Source organism: Saccopteryx bilineata, chromosome 4 (assembly GCF_036850765.1).
Source record: "Saccopteryx bilineata isolate mSacBil1 chromosome 4, mSacBil1_pri_phased_curated, whole genome shotgun sequence".
Taxonomy (NCBI): domain Eukaryota; kingdom Metazoa; phylum Chordata; class Mammalia; order Chiroptera; family Emballonuridae; genus Saccopteryx; species Saccopteryx bilineata.
In genome coordinates, this window is record NC_089493.1 from 221598280 (window position 1) to 221621501 (window position 23222).

The 23222-nt window shown below is 37.9% G+C and overlaps 1 protein-coding gene across 4 annotated transcripts in view; it reads right to left on the reverse strand.

Moving 5' to 3' along the window:
* Positions 1-23222, reverse strand: part of ARB2A (ARB2 cotranscriptional regulator A) — a 497335-nt gene that overhangs the window by 169029 nt on the left and 305084 nt on the right. For all 4 annotated transcript variants that reach the window (XM_066273820.1, XM_066273818.1, XM_066273817.1 and 1 more), the window contains 2 exons: positions 15168-15284; positions 7202-7286 (listed from right to left, as the gene is read on the reverse strand). In XM_066273820.1, the coding sequence (XP_066129917.1) occupies positions 7202-7286; positions 15168-15284 (202 nt within the window). The remainder of the gene's footprint in view (positions 1-7201; positions 7287-15167; positions 15285-23222) is intronic.

Sequence of the window (23222 nt, forward strand, 5' to 3'; positions counted from 1 at the left end):
GAAGGCATGTCCTGGAAATGTCATCTTCTCAGTGAGGTCTTCCTTGGCCACCCTCTAAAATAATTCAAATCCTCCCCTCCACATACATATACTTTGGGTCATCTTTTCCCACTTTGGATTTCTCCTACCAATTACCACTATGCAGCATAGTATATACCTTCCTGTTTCTCTGTTTAATGTCTGTCTCCGCTATTAGAATATAAGCTCCATGTGGGAACTCTGTCTGCTGTAACTCACTGCTTGTGTCCCTGGCCCCTGGAGCAGCTTCTGGTCCACAGCAACTACTTGCTGAATGAAGGCATGCAGACTGAAAGTACATACCCAGAGAGGCATGTAAGAGCACAGCTGGAGGAGCTGAAAGTATAGGAGCTTCAGCAGCAGCCCTTAGAACCAGCCTGACAAAGAGCAGACTGTCAGTCATATGCCAGCCAAGGCAAGCTGTGTCCAGACTGCAAGAAGTCAGAAGATACCAATGCTCTGTAACCTTGACTATTTTCAAACATTTATGGTTTGCTTTCCTTTCATTCACCCTGGGGGAATGCCTCCTCATACACAGTCCAAAATTATATTAGCTATTTCTGGGGAGCAGTATGCCATACAATATCATTTCTAATTTCATCTTTACTGCCACTCCAATCTTTCTCTTTTTAATAAGGAAAAAAGTTAGTATATTTGTGTTTAGATATTTTGTCTTACTGGACATTTTTCTTTCCACAGTTAGTTTTCCTTCTGATTTCTTCATTATATTTTTTACCTTTTGGTGACTCTGGTTTCTGTATATATTTTGTGACCCTATCAATGTCACAGAAAACAGAAAAACATCAATAAGTTACTTGTTGTTTCAAAATAAAAGACAGGGAAATGGAAGGCAGAATATTTTTAGAAATGCCTTTTCACCCTTAATAGGATTAAAATGATCAATAATAGTCTTAAAATAAATTATAGCCTTAAATTCTAAAATGACTCATGGAAATATATAGTACCACATTACTTTTTACAGGGTCTTCTTTCTGATGAACTCAAAATACCCCACCAGACACTAAAAAAACTATCTTCGTAACATTTCTACAAGATAAGTGCAGCAGATATTTGCTGTTGCCATTTTACAACAAACATACAAATAATCACAGTGTGGACTATCCTGTAAACTAGATCCTGTAAACCTATTATATAATTCTGTGAATAACAGTGCTTTTAGCAGGCTGATGTTACTAGTAGAAAACACTATTAATAGAAATAAATAGGAAATCAGACACTTGATACATAATCAACCCATCAGAACCCCACCATTCACTACATGTTATGATAACTGAAAAGTCAGACTTCATTTTACATCTAAGGTAGAACACTGCCCACTCTCAAGTGTGGCATTGTCAAGCATTACATTTGCTTTAAAAAGAAAAGTGAAAACACTATACTGTAGTGAAAATAATTATCAGTGATATTTTAAGTACAATTAAAAATTTTCATTGTATCTGTTTTTAAAATACACACTCATAGGTAAATGACATAACAATTAAGGTACTATGTGCAACAGATCTATCTTTGTGTGAAGGAAAACATATTTAGTAAGAATGGAAAAATACAGTATTAAATGATTATGTATTTTTACAGGTAATTTTTCTGCTATGACCATGAAACATCTAATAGTCAAAAGATAAAAAAGCATATTATAACAACAACTTTGTAATTTTGAAAGCTGGAAAAAAAAAGATTTCACTAAATGCATAGTCTGGATAACCATTACTAACTTGAGCTCAGAACACATGTTGAAATCTTCAAGTAACATTTTAAATTATAGCTAACAGGATTGTGAACAGAGAATTTCAAGTATTTCCGAGGTACTTCAACAAACTTTGGTTATTTCCATTTGAATTTCCTGCCATCATCAGAACTGCTATCATTCAATTAAATAGGTCATTAAACAATCTCATCATTTTTTCCTCCTTAATTCATTTCTCTTTCCTGTTCTCTTATTCTTCTAGTAATGACACTTTTATTTATATTTATTTTTTATTTTTTATTTTTTTGTATTTTTCTGAAGCTGGAAACGGGGAGGCAGTCAGACTCCCCTATGCACCCGACCGGGATCCACCCGGCACGCCCACCAGGGGGCGATGCTCTGCCCATCAGGGCCGTCGCTCTGTCGCGACCAGAGCCACCCTAGCACCTGGGGCAGAGGCCAAGGAGCCATCCCCAGCGCCCAGGCCATCTTTTGCTCCAATGGAGCCTTGCTGCGGGAGGGGAAGAGAAAGACAGAGAGGAAGGAGAGGGGGAGGGGTGGAGAAGCAGATGGGCGCCTCTCCTGTGTGCCCTGGCCGGTAATCAAACCCGGGACTTCTGCATGCCAGGCTGACACTCTACCACTGAGCCAACCGGCCAGGGCCCCATGACACTTATTATTCCAGTTAGTTTTCATTGAGTTACCATTGTCTCCTCCTTTTCTTTTAGCCTCCACTTCCCACTCTACTTGTCATCCAGGAGTGAGAGCCCTGTCTGCGAGAGCTCCCCATCCTCTCTGGTCCCATGGCCAGCACTCCAGTACATGTCACCAACCTGACAGGCCCGCCTTACCGTCCCAGCCTGCTGAGTCTATTGCTTCTGGCTTCTTGTTCCTCTCTTTCACCCAGCTATTACATTAATCTTTTTTAAAAGCCCATTTGATCATGTCATACCGTTGGTAAATTTTTTTAAAGGATTCTTTGAAAGAAATCACGGATTTTGAATGAAAGATGTTCAGTTTTGATAAGCTGGTGTGGAAGACGCTGGGGTGCCGGCCCTCACTCTTTTCTCGTTTGACGCCACCTAATGTGATGCCAGCTTCAGGAGGAGGAAGCTGCCCACTAGCAACAGGCCAGGAAACAGTTCTCTAAAACATTTTCTTGGGGAAAAAAGTAGTCATGATAAGTTGTTGTGGACTGCTTCCAGAACAGTGCCTGGAACATAATAAATGCTTGGTAAATATTTGCAAAATATGCTGGGGAGTGTACACGAAATCTTCTCCTGAGTTAGGCCAAATTTGTTGGAATAAAAACCCAGCATTTTACAGAAAGTAGGAAGTTCTGTCCTGAGAAAAATTTGGTCAGAGAAGAGCTGAATAGTGAGATGACTTAATGTCAGATCGAATGAGTGTGCTAAAGAAGAAACTTAATAGCCTTCCCCTGATAAATCATACAGCAAAGCCTAATGAGGTACTGGGGGAGCAAGTATAAGAGTGACCGTCTTCAAGAGCTTTTTAGTACCTTTGTAGAAAAAGTTGCTCTTAAACCCTAAGTATGAGAGCAAAGATAAGCTTTACAAGGCTTTAGTTTCAAAAGAGTTAAGGTTGCTTCTACTTTAGCTTGAGAGACCACGAGAGCTGAAGTTTAAACCTGTTGCATGAATAATTATCTTCTGCAGTGGAACAAATCACCCCAAAACTTGGTAGCTTAAAACAATATACATCAATCACCCCCCATTTCTGTGGTTCAGGAATCCAAGCATGGCTTAGCTGGGTAATTGGTTCAGGGTGTATCACAAGGCCACAATTAAGGTGTTGGCAGGGGCTGCAGCCATCTCAAAGCTCAACTAGGACAGATTCTCTTCCAAGGTCACTCATGTGGCTGTTGGCAGGCCTCAGGTCCTCACTGGCGCTTGGCACAGACACCAATTCCTTGCCACCTGGACCTCTCCGTAGAGCAGCTCACAGCACAGCAGCTGGCTTCCGTCAGGGAGACCACGCAAGAGGACAAGATGGAGCCTAAGGTCTGCCAGCACTCACTGGCCTTACCACATCCCCAGTTATCCTTATGCAGCAGGCTTCATAGGATGGTGAATAATTCTTTAAAGACTTGGTTATAGTGCCTGATAACTTGTAGGGCTGAAACAATGTCCTCAGAATGTGGTATTTGCTCTAAATCAGCATCTAATATACTGTTCTATTTCTCCCAGATCTGGGAATGAAGAGGTAGAAGTGGGACTGGCTTCTCTACTTATTACCCTGAGTAATCTACTAGCAAAACTGTTGCTTCCCATTCCCATACTGTTCGGCTGTGATGCTCTAAAGGTCTTAGTTCCACAGGAAGGAATGCTTACATCAGGGGATACAATGATTCCATCCACCTGGAAGTTGAGACTACCACCTTAACATCTTGGGCTTCTTATACCACTGAATTAACAAAGACTGGAGAGTGTCACTATGCTGGCTGGGGCAATTAATTAATCCTGATTACTAAGGGAAAACTGAGCTGCTACTATACAATAAAGGGTAAAGAGGAGTATGTCTATAATGCAGGAAGTCATCTAAGATACATGTTAGCACTCCTTGTGATTAATATCAAGGGAAAACTATAATCTAATCCTAGGCAGGATTGGTAATGGCCCAGACCCTACAGGAATGAAGGTAGAGAGTCATCACACCAGGCAAGCCACCATAATGAGCTGAGATGCTTGCAGAGAGCAAAGGAAATATAGAATACAGTAGTTATAAATACCAGCTACAACTTCATGACCAGTTGCAAAAATGAGAAAGGTAATAGGAGGATTTCTTCCTTATTTTGATATGAATACACATATACTTAATATTTTTGTTTTCTTCTAATTCCCTTATCATATCAGATATGTCACTAGCAATTAGCATTATCTCTCAGTATTTAAATTATACAATACCAAAGGTGACAAGAATGAACATCAGCCAAGGACAAATGAAGTAGCTTTGTATACTTTTCTGGGGAAAGAGTTAGTGTGTTTTTGGTTGTACATGGATGGTTGTATTATGTTAGGTGAAAATATAACTTTGTTAACATCTTTATTTGGAGATTAAGTTTGTGGAAGATGATGTATAAGAGTGCCAAGTTGATAAGGGGTGGGCTGTAAAGGCTCTGATGTCAGTTTGATGAGGCTGAACTACATTTCCCAGAATTTCTTTTCAAACTGTATGCTTCTGGTAAGGATGGTACACAAGTGATATTTCCTGGTAAATCTAGAGGGTTAAATGGAATCAGCGGCAATTTTGAGCTCACACATACTGGTGTTTACCTGCTGGCTCACCTGGTGGCAGAGGGCAATGGCCAGGATTGCATCTGCTCCACCTTCCCCTGGATGCTCCTCCTTTGGCATCTCTGACTCCTAGGCCATGTGTGTGCATGGCTAGCTCCATGACAAAGGGCACTGGCTTCTATAGGACACCCACACCACCAAGGACAGAAGCCACAAGAACTGACATGGATTTATTAATTTCATCTTCATGGGTCCTAGTTCATGCTTATGGGTTCTAGCTCAATCTTGCTCTCTGCCATTTTATATCCATCTTCCCTTAGTGATTGTCTGCTCTACAGACTCAAGTTCTAGCATCGAATGCAAAGTCGACATTCTAACAAAGACTGCTTAACCAGCTCTGGCCAAATCTCTGTAATAAATTATTTGCTATATATAGTTAATCTTCGTTATTTGTGGATTACTCTATTTGTGAATTCACCTACTTCACTAAAATATATTGTAACCCCCCAAATCAATACTCATGATGATCCTGCGGTCTGTGCATATACAGAGTTGTGAAGAATTTGAGCTGCTCAACATGCACATTCCTAACTAAGGAACTAAGGCCATGTTCTGCCTTCTTGTTTCCCATCTCATGCTGTAAACAGGTGTGTTTTTCACAGACTATTTTTGCCATGTTTTTCACATTTTTGTGCTTTTGCTAGTGATTTCACCATTTGTAATGGCCCCCCAAGTACAGTGCTGAAGTGTGGTCTAGTATTCCACATCACAAGAAGACTGTGATGGAGAAAATAAGTATGTTAGATAAGCCTCATTCTGAGTTACAATGCTATTGTCTATGAGTTCATTGTTAGAGAAGCAACAACATATATTAAATTAGGCGCCTTTAAACAGAAACTTTCATAAAACAAGGTTATATATTGATCAGTTGATGAAATTCCTGTGATCAGAGGTTTGCGGGAACCTAACTGTGTATTTTCCCTAGGAGTAATAATTCAGCACTTAATAATTCAGTGTTCTCTGAAACTTTATAGAACATTACCACCACTAATAAATAAAATCAACTGTATTAACACACACACACATATACATATATATACACATACACATATGTATATATGTTGTGATATATGCATCTCCTAGTCTATGTCTCTGATTGAACCCAGCTGACAGGCCAGAAGAATTTAGCTACAATGATAGCAAAGCTCAGGACAAGCTTAGGAATTAATGACAGTGAAATATATTTACAACAGTTCTTTAATACTAGGTAGTATTAAACTGTTCTCCAAATTATTTCCTTCAAATGCATATACATGCCTGCAACTCTAACTGCATAGCTATTCACTGTCTCCTCTGAGTGCTATATGGTGTAGTGCATCTTCAAAACTTCCGCTTATTCTCTGGCACCTATGGCCAAAGCAAGCCCATTTCTGTTCTGTAGTCATAACCAGATATCACTGCTCAATTTATGTTTACTATCAGAACTGGTTAGGATGGTGAAAGCCAAAACAAGAAAGCAATGAAAATATCACTCGCTCCTCTTATCTGGAGATTAGAGACAAAAGTACAAAAGCTGTAGGCTAGAAATCAGCGCCAGCCACAACCCCGCCTGGAGTCCACCTGAGCTGCTCACCCGTCCCCTTTCCTTTCAATAGGCAGGCCAGTTTTGCCTTAGTTTCCTGTGAACATCCTCAGATCCATTCTAGCACCTGCTCCTTACATTACAGTTTCTTTTGCCTAAAATGCCATCCTGCACGTTTTCCTACAATCCAAATCCTAACACACAAAGTCCAGCCAAAATCTTTTGCATCAAAAACTTTTCTAAAGAGTCTATGCCACAACAGTCTCTCTTTTTTTTGAATTCACAGCCTTGATTGCCTGTTGTTATCACTGAGTTGGTACTCAGTCAGAGAGATACTCTGAGATCCTGTATGGCTACCCAGTTCTTGTCTTATATCAACTTTTAATTTATGGACAGCTTGTCTTCCTAAGCTTCAAAAGCAACTGTCTACGTTACTCTCAAATCGGGTCACCTACTCATCTTGAATGAGTTTGTTGGTAAACATTCAGCTACTTCGCAAATTTCTGGTAGTGGATCAGACCTATGCCATGTGTTACCAATAATTCATATAAATCTTTAAATGAATTTGCAAAACAGAATTCCACATTTCATTAGCATATTTTTTCACCTAAAAATAAACCATACATCTCATCAAACACATACCTGCTGAGACTCGGGGACAGTCAGGCAGCATGGACTCCACTGATGTGTCTAATGGTTCTGAGCTAGAGACCCAGTTACAACAGTTCTGCAATGTAATAGACAATTTTTCTGTTGAAACATAATTTAAGCCAAGACCAAGTGTTCAGGCTGTAGAGATTAATTTATCTTATATAATAAATCACTAGAGGTATATTCAATTATTTTTCATACACTGTAAAAAGTTTTCTTATGTAAACTGTCAGTAATTATTCATGACCAACATGACTATGGAAAAAGTTTATCTTGCACAATTCAGGAAATCATGTGTACTGATATTAAGGAGACATGTGACCTATGAACCATGAGGTAATTTATTTCTAAGAGAAGGCTAGGATTATGATGCAAAGAAAATGAAAAGGGTACAACTTTTAGAGGAAAATGAATATTATTTTGAATGTGAGAAAAAGTGGCTACATTTTAAAACAATATTCTTTGTAATACTAGAAGAAACAAATTCTGTACCTACTTCTCAAAACCTGGTCCATGTAACTATACTACCTTTTCATTTTTACTTGGACTTGCTTCAATGAAGGATATATTAAATATACAAAAGAAACACAATCTGGTGAATTGTAGCTGTGTATCTGAAGACATAAAGCCTTCAATATTAAAGATTAACCTCTATGAGAATAATGATTATAGCTCAAGACAAATGAAATAAAAATAATCTATATCTCTTCCATACATTTTAAGTCTATATCAGAATTTTGGCTCAAAAAAAATGTGATTAACCTCATATATAGCTTTTAAAAAATTTCTAAAACACACACACACAATGAATTTCCAGACAAATCTTATTTTAAAAGTAATCATCCTATCAATCATGTTGGAAAAATCGCTGATTGCTATTCTGGTAAACAACCATGTATTGTGTATTTTTAGATGCTTGTTGTCCTGGTTGTGCACCATGGAATCTGTCCTCACTGCGGAAAGATCCTTGACTGGTAGATCAAGTGTCTCATTGTGTTTCCTTAATTCATTCTGTCTGGAAGAATATGTCAGCTGTGTTGCAGTGAGGAGAGAATTTCAAAGGCCCCAGTCCCCACCAATAAAGGCCGAGGAATGGCTTTTGAATAGATTTGTCAAGGCAACCCTACTGTTCTGGGACCAGGGAGAGCAGGAATAACATAAAGGACGGGTTGCTGTATGAGATTAGAAAGTGAAGTTCACAAAGGATGGAAGATTTCTGTAAGAAACAGCAGTGGATCAATGAAACTATTGAACTGTATGGAAAAAACCCATGAAAACAAACACAACATCTAGTAATGTTCTTAAGTGCTTTCTCTCTTTTTACATTTAAAATGGATAAAATATTACTGTTTTCATGCATTACAAAAGCGTGATTGTTTAAAGTGGATATGTATTCTTAACTTGCACTCCTAATCTTAATTAGCAGCCGAGTGAAAAATTGTACAATGTAAGAGAGCAGAAATTATAAAGGAAATAGGGTTTAGAAGATATTTCATACATTTGCAATAAGTAAAATTAATATTACTATTGATAGAATGCTACATCAGAGAGTTCTAGATAATGCAGAAGATTAACACACAATTAGCCAGCTTTTATATACAATGTGACACTTGCTTGTAAGAAATAAGTATTCTCTAAAGCAGTGTCAAGATATGTAAATGGATGATTTGTTTTATCATTCATCACAGCCCCTAATAAATTCAAAAATCATGACTTCTATAGGTACTAAAAATAGGCTCCCAATGATACAGAGAGATAGCTTCAATGAAGAATGACTTTCTCTTTCTCTCTCGCTTTCTTAAACAATTCAGTCTTTTCAATGTCAGCAATTAGCACCACCGACAGACAGGCAGCGATTAGGCATATATTTTAATTATTATTCATCCTAGTAGTACCTCCAAATCTGATGAAAGTCAGCTATTACCGAAGTGATATGTCACTCTTAATACTGCTCACCTACACTTCACATATGTAAAACTATGTCTTATAGGATATTTCTAGTATTAATAAAAGTGATGGCATATTACAATGTGCAAGTGATTAATCATCTTCTAACTCGTTATCACTGACTTTAAAAAGCTGAACAAAATGAATTTTATGCAGGTCACCTTTAACTTAAACATTTAGAGCAAAATAAAACTTAATATTTTATGTTTCTGAAATTTCAGTTTTTATCTGGACACAGGCTTAGGCTTTGATCTCTCATAAAAATAGGATAGAGAAGAAACAGTCTATTATTAAGGCAGAATGTATAAAGTTCTCAGGAATGACAAAGTACCTGTGTATGATTGTAATGGTTTGATACCACAAGTTTGATGAGTGTATGTATACATGTGTGCACGTGTGATATTTCACCCCGCTGGGAAAAATATACAGAAAAAAGGGCAAAACAACCTAAAACTATGTTCGCCATGTCATTGAGTATAATGAACTAAATAATGCAAACATACTGGGAAATATATGTAAAGAACTATAAGACAGATATACAGCCATTATATATTAATACAAACTGTCTGAAATTCTATCTTATCAAATGTAAGTCCCTATTCTAGGATGTGTTTCTATAGTTTAGAAACCAAGTCTCTTTCACAGTTTTAATGCTTCTTCTGTTCATCTTCTGGAAGCCCCAATTTGCCCCACCACCTCAGTTCTTCAGTTGAGATGAACACTAGCAACGTGTTGGCAACAGAGGCAACTCCCTGAGAAAGCCCTGCCTTAGCTAAAAACATGCTGGAGTGTGTTCTGAGTCCCTGAGATCTTATTCTCAGGTGCCCAACAGACAGCAGCAAGGAATGCTAGACTAGAGAGGTACCAACAGAGCCTTATCCTAACCAACAAGCAGAGAGAGAGAGAGAGACGTCCTTGACAATAACCAGCAGATTGGGCTGGATTATGCAACTAGAGGTTCTCTGAGTCTGAGGGAAAAAGAGAAAAATAGTCACTATAAATGAGTGGTTTTCAAGTTAAGTGTTTTCAATCTGAAAATCTTTTGCTCTGAAATTATGACATCACAGATTTTTGTGGTTGAAACTTGTCTTCTTTGTGAAATCCAGAAACTTGGGAACTATCAATATAGATTAGAAGTGGCTTTAGGCCACAGTGCTGAGTGACTAGCTTTGACATTTGAACCAAGAATAAAATGAATTAACATTTTTTACAAAAGGTAAGAGCTTACTATATTATGTTGAAAGAGAAAATAGGCAGTAGGTGTTCACTGCAAGGCATTTGGAAGTATTTGGAGATTCTCGTTGACCTGGTTGAGTTTAGGTTTTTATTCAATTCAATTTCATTTGTCTGAGTTGTAAATCACCAGAGCCTCACCCAGTGACCTTTAACATGGCCAGCATTGTCTCCTCAGACAAGAAAAACTACAATTCACCAGGCTGTGTTCCCGGCACTGACACAGCTGAGTGAGGAGGTAAGGACTGCTATGTAGAATCATAGATCTGGCTTGACCGGAGACTCTCAAAAGTCAGGGGTATGTCAGGAAATGACATGCGCCCCCATCAGCCCTTTTTCTTAAAAATAAAAACTACATGTTTAAGATATGTAACATGACGATGTGATATGCATATACATAGTGAAATGATCACTATAGTAAAGCAAATTAACCTATCTTCTCACATAGATATCATTTGTGGATGTGTGTGTAGTGAGAAAAACTGAAATCTATTCTCTTAGCAAATTTCTTGTGTTTAACCCAATATTAAGTACAGTCATCAGGCTGGATCATCAGGTCTCTAGACTTATGCAATGCACATAACAGCAACTTCACACTCTTTGCCGAACATCTCCCCACTCCCCACCTCCCTGCCACTGGTAGTCACCACCCTACTCTCTGTTTCTATGTGTCTATAGGTGAGATCATGGAGTGCTTTCCTCTCTGTGCCTGGCTTATTACACTTGCATAATATCCTCTAGGTCCATCTTTGCCCACTCAGCCTTTCCAGGCCTGGAGCCTGGGGTAAGATGTGTTTCTTTAGAGTTGCCTTCTGTCACTTCTGCCTGTCATCATGAGGTGGGCCTAGTAGGTATGCTTAGTCTTTTGGTAGGATATTTCATTTGGAGTAATTTCTAAAAAGGAGTCCTCTTTGACTGTTTTCTTTTAAAAGAAATTGATATTTTACAATTATACAAGTAATACAAAAATATAGTACTGAACATTCCTTTTTGTATGCTAAATTCTTTGTATGCTGGATTAAAAAATCAGTCCTTTTATAGTAAACACTTAACATCAATAACTTATCATATTAATTTAAACTGGCTTACAAAACAAAAAACAGCCTGACCAGGTGGTGGCGCAGTGGATAGAGCATTGGACTGGGATGCGGAGGACCCAGGTTTGAGACCCCAAGGTCGCCAGCTTGAGCGCGGGCTCATCTGGTTTGAGCAAAAGGTCACCAGCTTGGACCCAAGATTACTGGCTCGAGCAAGGGGTTACTCGGTCTGCTGAAGGCCCGCGGTCAAGGCACATATGAGAAAGCAATCAATGAACAATTAAGGTGTCACAACGAAAAATTGATGATTGATGCTTCTCATCTCTCTCCATTCCTGTCTGTCTGTCCCTATCTATCCCTCTCTCTGACTCTCTCTCTGTCCCTGTAAAAAAACAAAAACAAAATAAAAAAACCCAAAAAACAGTTTTATGATGTGCAGTCTAACAGGAATGAGTAGGCAACCTGTACCACTGTCCTACCTGTAAATTTTAGAGTTTGGTGAAATAATGAAGCCAACCATCAAGAGGCCGAAAGCACTGCAGCTTCATCTATAACTAGACCACTATTTTTATGGATAACATTCCAGGTTAGCCAAGGTGTTTTTCTTGGGAGAGAAATTGCAAATATCTCAGTTTCTGAGCTGATTCCAACTGAGGCTAGCTCAGGAGGACTGGAAGGAGTGGACACTGAGGGACACAAAGGTCACCCTACTACACTTTGTCCCAACACCCCTGCTCAGGACATTAGCCCTTTCTACTTACTGACCAAAAGCTTGTTTGTCTTCTTTATTTCAAAAAGTCATGCAGAATGGACAAGGACTAAAAGAGGTGAAAGAACAGGGGATGGAGAGTCATCCTAAGTGTTAGAAAACACTGGACTGTTATCTTGTCAAACCACATAGATTCTCTACAAGGGGAGAGGGTTTCACACATTTAGTGAGTTCTTACAAGGATATCTGGCATAGTCTCCTAGAGTTTCCTTTTTTGTTCTTGTTTTAGGGAAGAGCTCTGAGCACGGATAACTTCAAAGCTCCATCAACTATGATCTAATAATTTTTATCTCTGGGATATTATAGTGTTTTCTTTAATAATACATTTCATTTCTTAATATAATACCATTTTTTTTTCAAGGGGTTTTCTTCTTGGTCATCATCTTTGATTCTCAAATAATGCAGGAAGTAGAGTTATCACCTCTAATTCACAATTATGAACCAGGCCCAGAAAAAGACAGAGTGGCCTTCCCAGGCCCGTAAATCTCAGTACCGGGTACATGCCTGATCCTTAATTATCGATTTACTTAGTGAGTGACTAAGCCAGAATCATTATCAAAACTCAGTTCTCTGCCTGTCCAGGCGGTGGCGCAGTGGGTAGAGAGATGGACTGGGATGCCCAAGACCCAGGTTCGAGACCTCAAGTTCGCCAGCTTAAGCGCAGGCTCATCTGGTTTGAGCACAAGCTCACCAGCTTGGACCCAAGGTCGCTGGCTCCAGCAAGGGGTTACTTGGTCTGCTGAAGGCCCACGGTCAAGGCATATATGAGAAAGCAATCAATGAACAACCAAGGTGTCGCAATGCACAACGAAAAACTAATGATTGATGCTTCTCATCACTCCGTTCCTGTCTGTCTGTCCCTGTCTATTCCTCTGTTTGACTCTCTGTCTCTGTAAAACACAAAAACAAAAAAACAAACAAAAAAACAAAAAAAAACCCTCAGTTCTCCTAATTTCCTGTTCATCCCTTTTACTCTTGGCATAATGTCCAAGATTCTCTGAATGTGAAAATCATTCATAAAACAAAAGGAAATATAGTTCATTATTTCATATTATTTGGAAGTGAGAAGCTAACAGCAATCATATAGCTGTGATTTATTAAACTTCTTTAAATTGCCAACTGTACTATTTCTTCACATCTGTTATTTCCCAAACACATCTACAAGGTGGGTATTATGTTTTACAGATGAGAAAACTGAATTTCAAAGATATTAAGTAGCTTGCCCAAAACTACAGTTAGCTAGGTGACTGAGTTGGGGTTGAATTTTGGTTTGTCATAAAATAAAATTCTTCATGCTGCTTCATGTTTAAGGTATAACTGAAGGAACTGAAAGAACTAGTCAAGAGATAGGTCATTTATAACATTTAAAAATTCTATGAAAGCTATTAGCAAAGAAATGGCAATTTTGATTAAATTAACATGCTTTTAACTACTGCCTATTTCAGCCAGATGAAAAACACAGAGAATATTTCTGATTCTAAAGGGGACACCTAATCCAGTCTTAGTTAGAAATACTTAAAGTAAACCTAAGTAAATTGTGTTATATTTGTCACTCAGAATGAGACACAGAGAATGCCTAATTTAAAAAATAATGAACAGGGATGTTTCTAGTTTGGGACAGGTCCCAAATTCCATGTTGGTATTGTGGTAGGGAAAAGGAACTAATAGCTCATTTATTAACCTTACTACTTACATAATACTGTCTGTGTATCCATGTGGGCAGACAAATAGCACAAAAAAGGATCAGCATGAAATACATAAAATTTCTCTCAAAAAAGTTTAATCCCTTGGAAGAATTGTAAAAGAAGAAATATAAATAAAAAGTAATATGGTTAGAAAGCACTTGGATGTTAGAATAGATTAAAAATTCACCTTTATATGTTTACAGCATTATGAGAAATGGAGTGAAACTATTTGGGACATTTTATAATGAAAGTACTTTTTCTAATGGAGACGACAACCGCAGTGTAAAGGGTTGGTGGCATCATGTTAACACCACTATGGGATCAGACAGCCTAGTCCTATTTTTTGAAACTCTTTAATTAACTCGATGGTCCTTACAGTGCACCACAAGGGGATACCTATGGTAAGAGGTCAGCTGAATAAATGTCGGGGTATTCTAGTAACAAAAACTGGGAGAAAATCAGAAAAGGAACCAGCTCATTCATCTAAGTATGTGATTTGTCTAAACAATTGCTACAGTATGATGTGGCTGATGTCAATTGCTTATAATATCAGAAAGGTAAATGTAAATAAAAACTTCAACTGTTTATCTGAAATAGGAATAAAAGCAATAATGGATTGAAAGTTTAAAAAAAATGGAAGCATGTTCAATAAGTCTCCGTTAGTTTTCAGGTTCACTAACCCTTAAAAAGTGTGACAAGAAGCTTTCTTAACCCAAGGCTGGACCACCACCAGCCCCTGGGTTTCTGCTAGTTTGAATCTCACGAGACACTTTCTGCTTTTCACTTCTTCTCCGCTCCTGGTAGTAGGGAGCCAACCCATTTAAGAGTGGCACATACTAACCGCCTTTCAAAAAGGACGAGACCCAGTGTACCGTTGTCTCTTTCTTGTAATTAAGCAGCATCAATACTAAATAACTGGTGGAAACATAAACATCGGGGAATAATAATCTCTTAATAGATCATGATCTTCTTCAGCCAAAGTTCTGGCTGTATGTTATATGCACATATAACATTCTACAGAAAGCCAGAAAATGATTGATTAATTGATAGAGATAGATAATAGATAGATAGATAAATAGATAAAAGGAAAGAAGACTTTCAAAGAAATATGTGTTCTTCAGAAGAGTTTTCTCTTATTACTTCAAATATGTCCAGATTTTCCTATTCCCTCTCAATGTTTTGACTCTAGAAAAAAAGTTTGATGGTGGTAGGTGATATAAATTGGTGGAGGCTCAACATGTAAAGTTCATACTCATTCATCTCAGCAATGAAAACGCCCGCCTCACCTCTCTCATCCATTCTCGAATCGTTTTGCCGGCTTCTTGGTGCCACACATTGTGAACAGAGTCTGTCAGCGCCACAGCAGTTACTTTACTTTTCACATCTGCTTCTCGTTGAATCATCTGTTTCAAAATAAGGAAATAAAACATAGGCTCTCATTTTTTTCTACTGGGTGCAGCCTGCTTAGTTATAGATAATAATAACATTACATTAAAAATAAAAAAAGGTAATATGCACCTCTTGTTCGAAGTTACTCTTTTCTGCACTGAACACATACCCTTAATCTTGTCCAGAGAGGTGAAAAGACCTAATATTGTCTTTTAAAAAGATAATACCATTTAATTCTTAGAACTACGCAGCTCTATTATTTTCCATGTTGTTTGACAATTCAAGGATTAATCATTAAAGGGTTGGGGGGGGGGAGAAGGATTCCCTGAGGGTTTATTTTATAAGTTTCTTCTACCACACTACCTATTTCAGTGCTTTGGGGAAGTTAGGACCTGTAGTTCAACGTTAGCTGCTGAGGACTGACTTGGCAGTAATTTTCAGTAGATGGCATGTAAGGAAAGCTAGGTATCTTGCTTTGACTTCTCCTATTTAACTGGTCTGCTCTTCAGCATAGCCTTGTAATTCCTTGGTGTTTTAAATCCCCCTAAAGATCCTTTCTTTCAAAGTTTATCAATATAAATTTGCTTTTTTATATACTTCTTCATGTTGACAAACTACTCACTTTAACTTCTTTTCACAGAATATTATTTCTAGAAAATTAAATGATTCTAAACTTTGAAAAATAGCCACTTGACTTGAAGAAACTTAAGAATTCATCAGTGGTCCACAAAATAGAAAAAAAATTTAAAAAACAATAGTTTTAATTAAAAGACTCATAAAAGGTTTTATGAGTCTTTACTAACACTAGTAACCCTAAACAGACACAACAAATGTAAGGACGCTTAATAAAAAATTGGTTAAAATACAATAGGTTGGAGTTCTGAATTTCATAGCATGCTCTATTTCCTTGTTTCAAATGTTTTTTCTCTAAAATTAGAGAAGTCTCTATCATGTACTTTAATTTCTATGACTTGTATATCAAAAATATATTACTTTATTAAAAAAGTGGAGAACCCTGAATGGTGAGGAAAGCTCAAAGAACACTGCAAGCCATGCCTCTGACACCAGATGCTGCCTGCTGGCATTCGGAATTAGACACCTCTTTCTCTTCAGAATTTCTGTAACCCTGCGCATGCACATCTTTTTCACTAAGCACTACCTCACAGGAATCTAGTTCACACTAATGCTACCTCAGCAGCATCTCTGCACCTTAAATCTTTCTTTTCTGTGTTTGCTGCTTATCTAATGTGGAAAGCTTAAAGATAATGTTGGTTATCAACATTGTAATATTACTACAAAAATTCAACTTGCAATAGCAATAATATTTTTAAAAGCATAAAATAATACTCAATCCAATTCTTCACATTCATTATTAAGTCATTTGCTTCCTTCTTCTCAATTTTATTTTAAAAATAGATACTCACTGGGTCATGTTGGCACTAGAATATAAAAACTTAAACGAACATTAGATAATAAGAAGCAAAATTTCACAATAGTGGCTCCAAGTGGCTCGTGAAGAACTTCTATGTCCTTACTCTCATTTTCTAAACAGTAATACTTAGATATCTAGAGTGATTGCTGTTGAAGTCACAAAATAAGAAAATGCTCTTCTGGTATTCTAATATGACTGCACTTTATTTTTCATTATTATCTTAAGAATCCTTAAACAATATTTTTCTCATTGATTTGAGATAGAGAGCATAAGGGGGGAAGGGAGAGAAGCAACTCATTGTTTCTTAGCTGTTCTATTTAGTTGTGTACTCATTGATTGCTTCACGTATGTGGCCTGACTGGGGTCAAACCTGTGACCTCTGGTGCGCTAGTTCTATGCTTCATCCACTGAGTCTGTATTTTACAATATCTACCCTGTATTTTTGCTGTGGTTGTTATTAGTGTATGCTGATTTATTTAAGGTAGTGGTGTCTGAAGACACTAAATATTGAGGACTAAATATTGTGAAATGATATAAAATTAAGTATTGAATAGGCTGAGGATTTATAGTAAAGGAAGATCATTTGGGGATTAAAAGTCTACACACCTGAAAAATATATTCAGTTGTTGGATGGAGTAACAGGAAAAAACCCAACTTTGGTCTGTTTGATCATCTGGCTGACATTTCATACAACAGATGTGGTGATGTGCAACTTTTCTTTACATCATGAAAAAAATCATGTTATAATCGAGCATAATATACCCTTACACTGTTACAGTCCTTCACATCTTAAAAATCAGTTTTATATTATATTATTAGAGGTGGGGGATGGTTAAATTATAGAGAATCTCAATGAAGAGCTGTTTACAAATGAACCCAGTAACAAAGAATTTCAAATATGTGACTGTTTAGGATTAGAATTGTAAATCAGTGAAAATCTTATGTTTAGTTTTTCAGATGTTTACCTGTTTCAGCATTGCTGTAGCCTAATCTGGCACTGGAACTACCTGCAATCGCCATTTCTGTCCAAAGCCTCTGCCTCCTAGTCTGCAGCCTGGTCCATGGCCCCGGCCCTCCCTTTCTGCCTCCATGGGAATGAGCAGGATGGAAAGTGCAAAGACGACAACAGTGGGGGGCTGAACCCAGGAGCCGAGACTGTTCAGAGACAGCCTTTAGGTGGAATATAGCTAAAGCAAGGCCTGGGTGGAAGCCCAGGTTTGCAGAAGAAAACTTCTTTGCTAGCTGATAACAGAAGACCCTAACAGTCTGGGAAACGCAGGAGTCTGAAAGGGAGGAAGCCTGATCACCCAAGTCTTATTAAATGTCAATCTAAGGTAGAGATATGGTTTTTATTGGGATCCAAAGGTATGAAGACCTTTGAAAGTCCTTGGAAATTTTGGTTTGGATGTGATATGAATATTTTTCTGGGAGAAGAACCTTAGCTTTCATTAGATTTTCAAAAGAACTGTAGCCTCTAAAAATGGTAAGGACCACGTGATCTAAATGTCTCCATATTCTTGAATAACTATGCATACCTGCTAAATGATCCCTTCAAACAATTAAACCGAAGGTGAATTTAACTCCTATACTAATATTTAAAACAAAAAGGACATGCCAATTTTGTTATAACATCTCAGTATGGTATCAAGAGTTGGATAAAAGTAACAATTTTGATACCCCAGACATCAACATCTTAAAGTCTAATGGTTTAATAGGTTATGTGTATGGGAAGGTTACAGTTAAAGTATTGCTTGTTTTAATTTGTGTGTGTATAAATATTTATTTATATATGAGTAGCACTTCACAAATTTCCACATCCCAGTCCGATGCTCTATCCACTGCACCACCACCTGGTCATACAAACTTCAAAATGAATATATATTCTGAAATAATATTAAAATGTATACAAAACAAAGTGACAGTTGATCATGATTTTAAGCCCTGTGATCTTTCATCTGTATTACATGGATACATTTCTCTGTAATATACTATAATACTTTTATATAAATAAACTCATTTGGTTAATTCACTTTTCATGTATACAGTATCTCATTGACTTGGACATTTTTTAAAAATGTTGAAAAAGAAATCAAAATCCAGATCAGTAAGGAATGTTGAAATTATAAAAATCATGCAAAGATAGAAATTAACATGACAAAAAATAGACTATCAACAGCATTTTTATTACAGTTCTAAACAAATTAACATGACAAAAAATAGACTATCAACAGCATTTTTATTACAGTTCTAAAATAAATAATGTATAGAATAAAAGGAAAATTAAGTATTTCTATAAATCATATTGATTTGAGAATATAAAATATTCGATGCTCTCACCTGATATTTGTTTCCCCTTTTTCACTTTATCATTTATTCATAGTCTTCTCACCTTAGCTTATACACATTAATCTACTCTTTCCTTCACTGTACTGCATGTTCCAAGTCTGATGAAAGCATAACTAACCTACTAAATAGCAAGTTCTTTGAACAGATTAAAAACATATACCACGTGTATGCAGGCTAATTTTATTAAAATTTTTAATAGGGTTGAAATTAAGAAGAAACAAAAAGCCTTCTATTATTTTTTTCTTCCAGAGTGAGAGCAAGATTTTACACATGAAGTAACTGCAACAAGATTGGAGTGCTAAGAGTATTTGTTGAGAGCATCTGTGGCGATGAAGATCACAGGACCAGCGTGCTGTGGGAGGCCAGAGTCAACAGCAGCTCCCTTTGCTCCCCTCCTCGGGGCCTACGGACCTTCTACAGCTCTGCTATCACCTCTCCCTTGAAATCAGGCAGACTTTTTCTGTCCACCTAACTTACCATGCTTTCTCCAAGGCTCTCAAATGATGTGTCTGCTTACTGTCTTCACAAGTATCTGGCCAAATCGAAATTCTTCATGTCATCCTAAAAGTTCCTTAATTCTCTTTTTTTGTACCTACAAGCTGTTGTAACTTTTCCCTGGGTTTCACTTTTTTCAGGACTCTACCATGAGCTACTTTTAGCAAAGGGAAACACAAAGACGTTTTACTTCCACTAAATTAAAAAGTTGTGATCCATTTGTGTTACTTAGAAGACAAGCTTTGAGGGTAGGGATATGGCGAGGCCACAGGATGCTCCGCCTGAACTCGTTGGAAGTAATTTCGTATCTCCAGTTGAGGGCTTTGGGTTTTGTCAATTATGAATCTAACCTTTTACCAAGGTTGCTACTTCTAACCTAGAGAAAAGTGAACCCTAAATGGGTAGTCTTCAGTATAACCTAAAGGAAGAACTGGATAATTTCATTTTCCCACATTTGTGGCCCAGCAGCCATGGCTCTCAGAATAAATTTGTCTTCAATTTTCAAGTCCAAGGGGACCTCTTGAAAGAGGCCAGTGTGGGTGGGGGGTAGGAATGTATACATATGCATGCAGGCCCATATTTTTATGTGCATACATAATATGTTTTAAACATGATTTTGAAGAAAAATGCTTTAAAGTCTTTCATCAGCAAAAGCCAATACCTTTTTTGTTAGTCTGACATGTGTTACACATATGTACTGTGAAGGTTACAGCACGGGAATCACTTGTACAGGAAAGAATATTCTGAAAGAAAATCAAATAATGCATGTTTCCTTTAGATTAGGATCTGACACTAGTGTACGTTTATAAATCTGAGGATCATTACTACTGTATGAGCATGAATGAGTCATCACTCTGGTTAATGGTACAGTTGAGGTTTGAGATGTCTTTTAAAAAATATATATATGTATATAAACAGATTAGCTCCCTCTAGAGCTCCTTGAGTTAAGATTTCAGATTAAGTTGTTTCAAAGGTTTGAAAAGTAAGAAAAGCTGGCATCTTTTCATATTTTTGTTATGAAGATTATAATTACACTCAGTGATTCTACTCAAATATAGTCTTTCCATGGTTTGATACACTCTGATATTTCATCACAAACCTCTCCCTCAGTTTGCATTTCTGCCTGTGAATCCCCTGGTGAGTGGCACACTGCCCGTGTGCTCTCCACCCTACTGGGTTAAAATGTGCCCTGGGCCTGGATGACTCATCAGCCGACACTGGGTCTGGCAGAGTCTTTTCTGTTAATGTCTTCCTGAAGATTCTTTTGCACCAGTTGATTCCAGCAGCACGCTACTCACAGAACAAATATCTCCACTGCAACATAGAAACCTTGGTTCTGTCATCCAAGGCTCCTGAAGTACCTCTAGTGATTACAATTGAAATACACACACTTCGGTGGATTAAATATGAAGACTAAACTGCCCAGCAGGAAATTCAGACAAGTAAGACACTCAGTTCTCACAGTTCTGCATTCACAAATTTTTTTTTAAAGTAGAAGCTTTCAAATAAGTAGTCTTCATAAGAAATGTGGTGATTACATTCAAGGACTTTGGAGTCAGATTCCCTAGGTTCAAATCTCTGCTCTGCCACATCTAGTAATAACTTGAGTAAATTACTTCAATTTTTTCTGTGTCTCAGTTTCATCAGAGGTAAAAGGGAAATGATAAATATTGTACATACAACTCATAGAGTTATTGTGAGGTGAACTAAATATAAAGCAACTAGCAGAGAACCTGTCACATAGTACACAGTTAAAACAGATGCTCCCAGAAAAACACAATGCAAACGAGGCCATGGTTATAAGCTAAGTGCACCTTCCTCAACATAGAGCAGTGGTAGTCAACCTGGTCCCTACCGCCCACTAGGGGGCGCTCCAGCTTTCATGGTGGACGGAAGCGGAACAACCAAAGTATAAATAAAAAGATAGATTTAACTATAGTAAGTTGTTTTATAAAGATTTATTCTGCCAAACTTAGCAAAAATCTGACATAAAGTATTTGGTAAGTAATTATTATTATTATATGCTTTAACTTGCTGTAACTCTGCTTTATAAATTTTATAAAGTAAAGTTACTTCTCTACTTTATAAATCACCATTACTGTGGAACCGGTGGGCGGTTAGAAAATTTTACTACTAACACAGATACAAAAGTGGGCGGTAGGTACAAAAAGGTTGACTACCCCTGACATAGAGGGTAACAAAAACTTAAGACAGAATGCCCTTAATGATAAATATTGTTTTTTAAAAGTTAAAGATCTAGAAAGGAAAAACTTATGAAAGGCTTTTACCTTGGAGTATGTGGTTCAATAATTCTAAAACCATCTGGCCAAGAAAGAACTGAGTATTGTGTCTGTGTAAAACCCAGTAATCAGGCTGACCAGGCGGTGGCGCAGTGGAGAGAGCATCGGACTGGGACGCGAGGTCGCCAGCTTGAGCGCGGGCTCAACTGGTTTGAGCAAAGCTCACCAGCTTGGACCCAAGGTGGCTGGCTTGAGCAAGGGGCTACTTGGTCTGCTGTAGCCCAACGGTCAAGGCACATATGAGGAAGCAATCAATGAACAACTAAGGTGTCGCAACGAAAAACTAATGATTGATGCTTCTCATCTCTCTCTGTTCCTGTCTGTCTGTCTTGATTGTCTATCCCTCTCTCTGACTCTCTGTCTCTGTAAAAACAAAATTAAAATTAAAATAAACAACAACAACAACCCAGTAATCAGAACACTAGGTCAGTAATAGCACCGTGCGTTTGGGAATGAAGAGAATTGTCGAAGCCACACTGGCGGCTCCACCCTCCCACCACCCACAGGGCCAGGCTCGGCGATGCAAGGGGCAGAAAGAATCCCTTTACTGCTTCATTCTCAGCAGAAAGGCAGTGGGGCTCAGTATATTTTTGAAAAGATAAACTCTGATATGGCAAATATCCAGAGGAAGGCAGTCCAGTGTTGTAGTTAAAAGTGTGCACAGGCTTTAGAATAAAATGTCCCTCCATTTCATTTTTGGTTAATAATTATAAGAATACAGAAATGGGAATAATAGTTGTCAACTCACAGAGTTGCTGAAGGATAAATGAAATAAGGCATGTAAGCAATCAATACTGTCAGCTACCATTATTATTACCTTGACATTCATTTCTATTTTCTAAAATACATCCTTCCTTTTAGATACGGTATCTATACATACTCTTCAGTGACATCAACATTTGTGCTGATAGAGTAGCAGTAGCAGTTATGATGTGTCCTATGACTACGTTATCCACCCCTACTTCCTCAATTATGTGAAGTGATTTTGGCTTGAAGTTTTTAAATAAAATAGGCATAGAGAGGATGACTACCAGGCCCTGGTCGGTTGGCTCAGTGGTAGAGCGTCAGCCCAGCATGTGGAAGTCCCTAGTTCGATTCCTGGTCAGGGAACACAGTAGAAGCACCCATCTGCTTTTCCACCCTTCCCTCTTGCTTCTCTTTCTCTTTCTCTCCCCCCCTCTATCTCTCTATCTCTCTATCTTCCTTCTCCTGCAGTCATGGCTCAACTGGAGCAAGTTGGTCCCGGGTGCTGAGGATGGCTCCATGGCCTCTACCTCAGGCACTATGAAGAGCTGGGTTGCTAAGCAAAAGAGCAATGCCCCAGATGAGCAAAGCATCGTCTCCTGTTGGGCTTCCCAGGTGCATCCCAGTCAGGACGC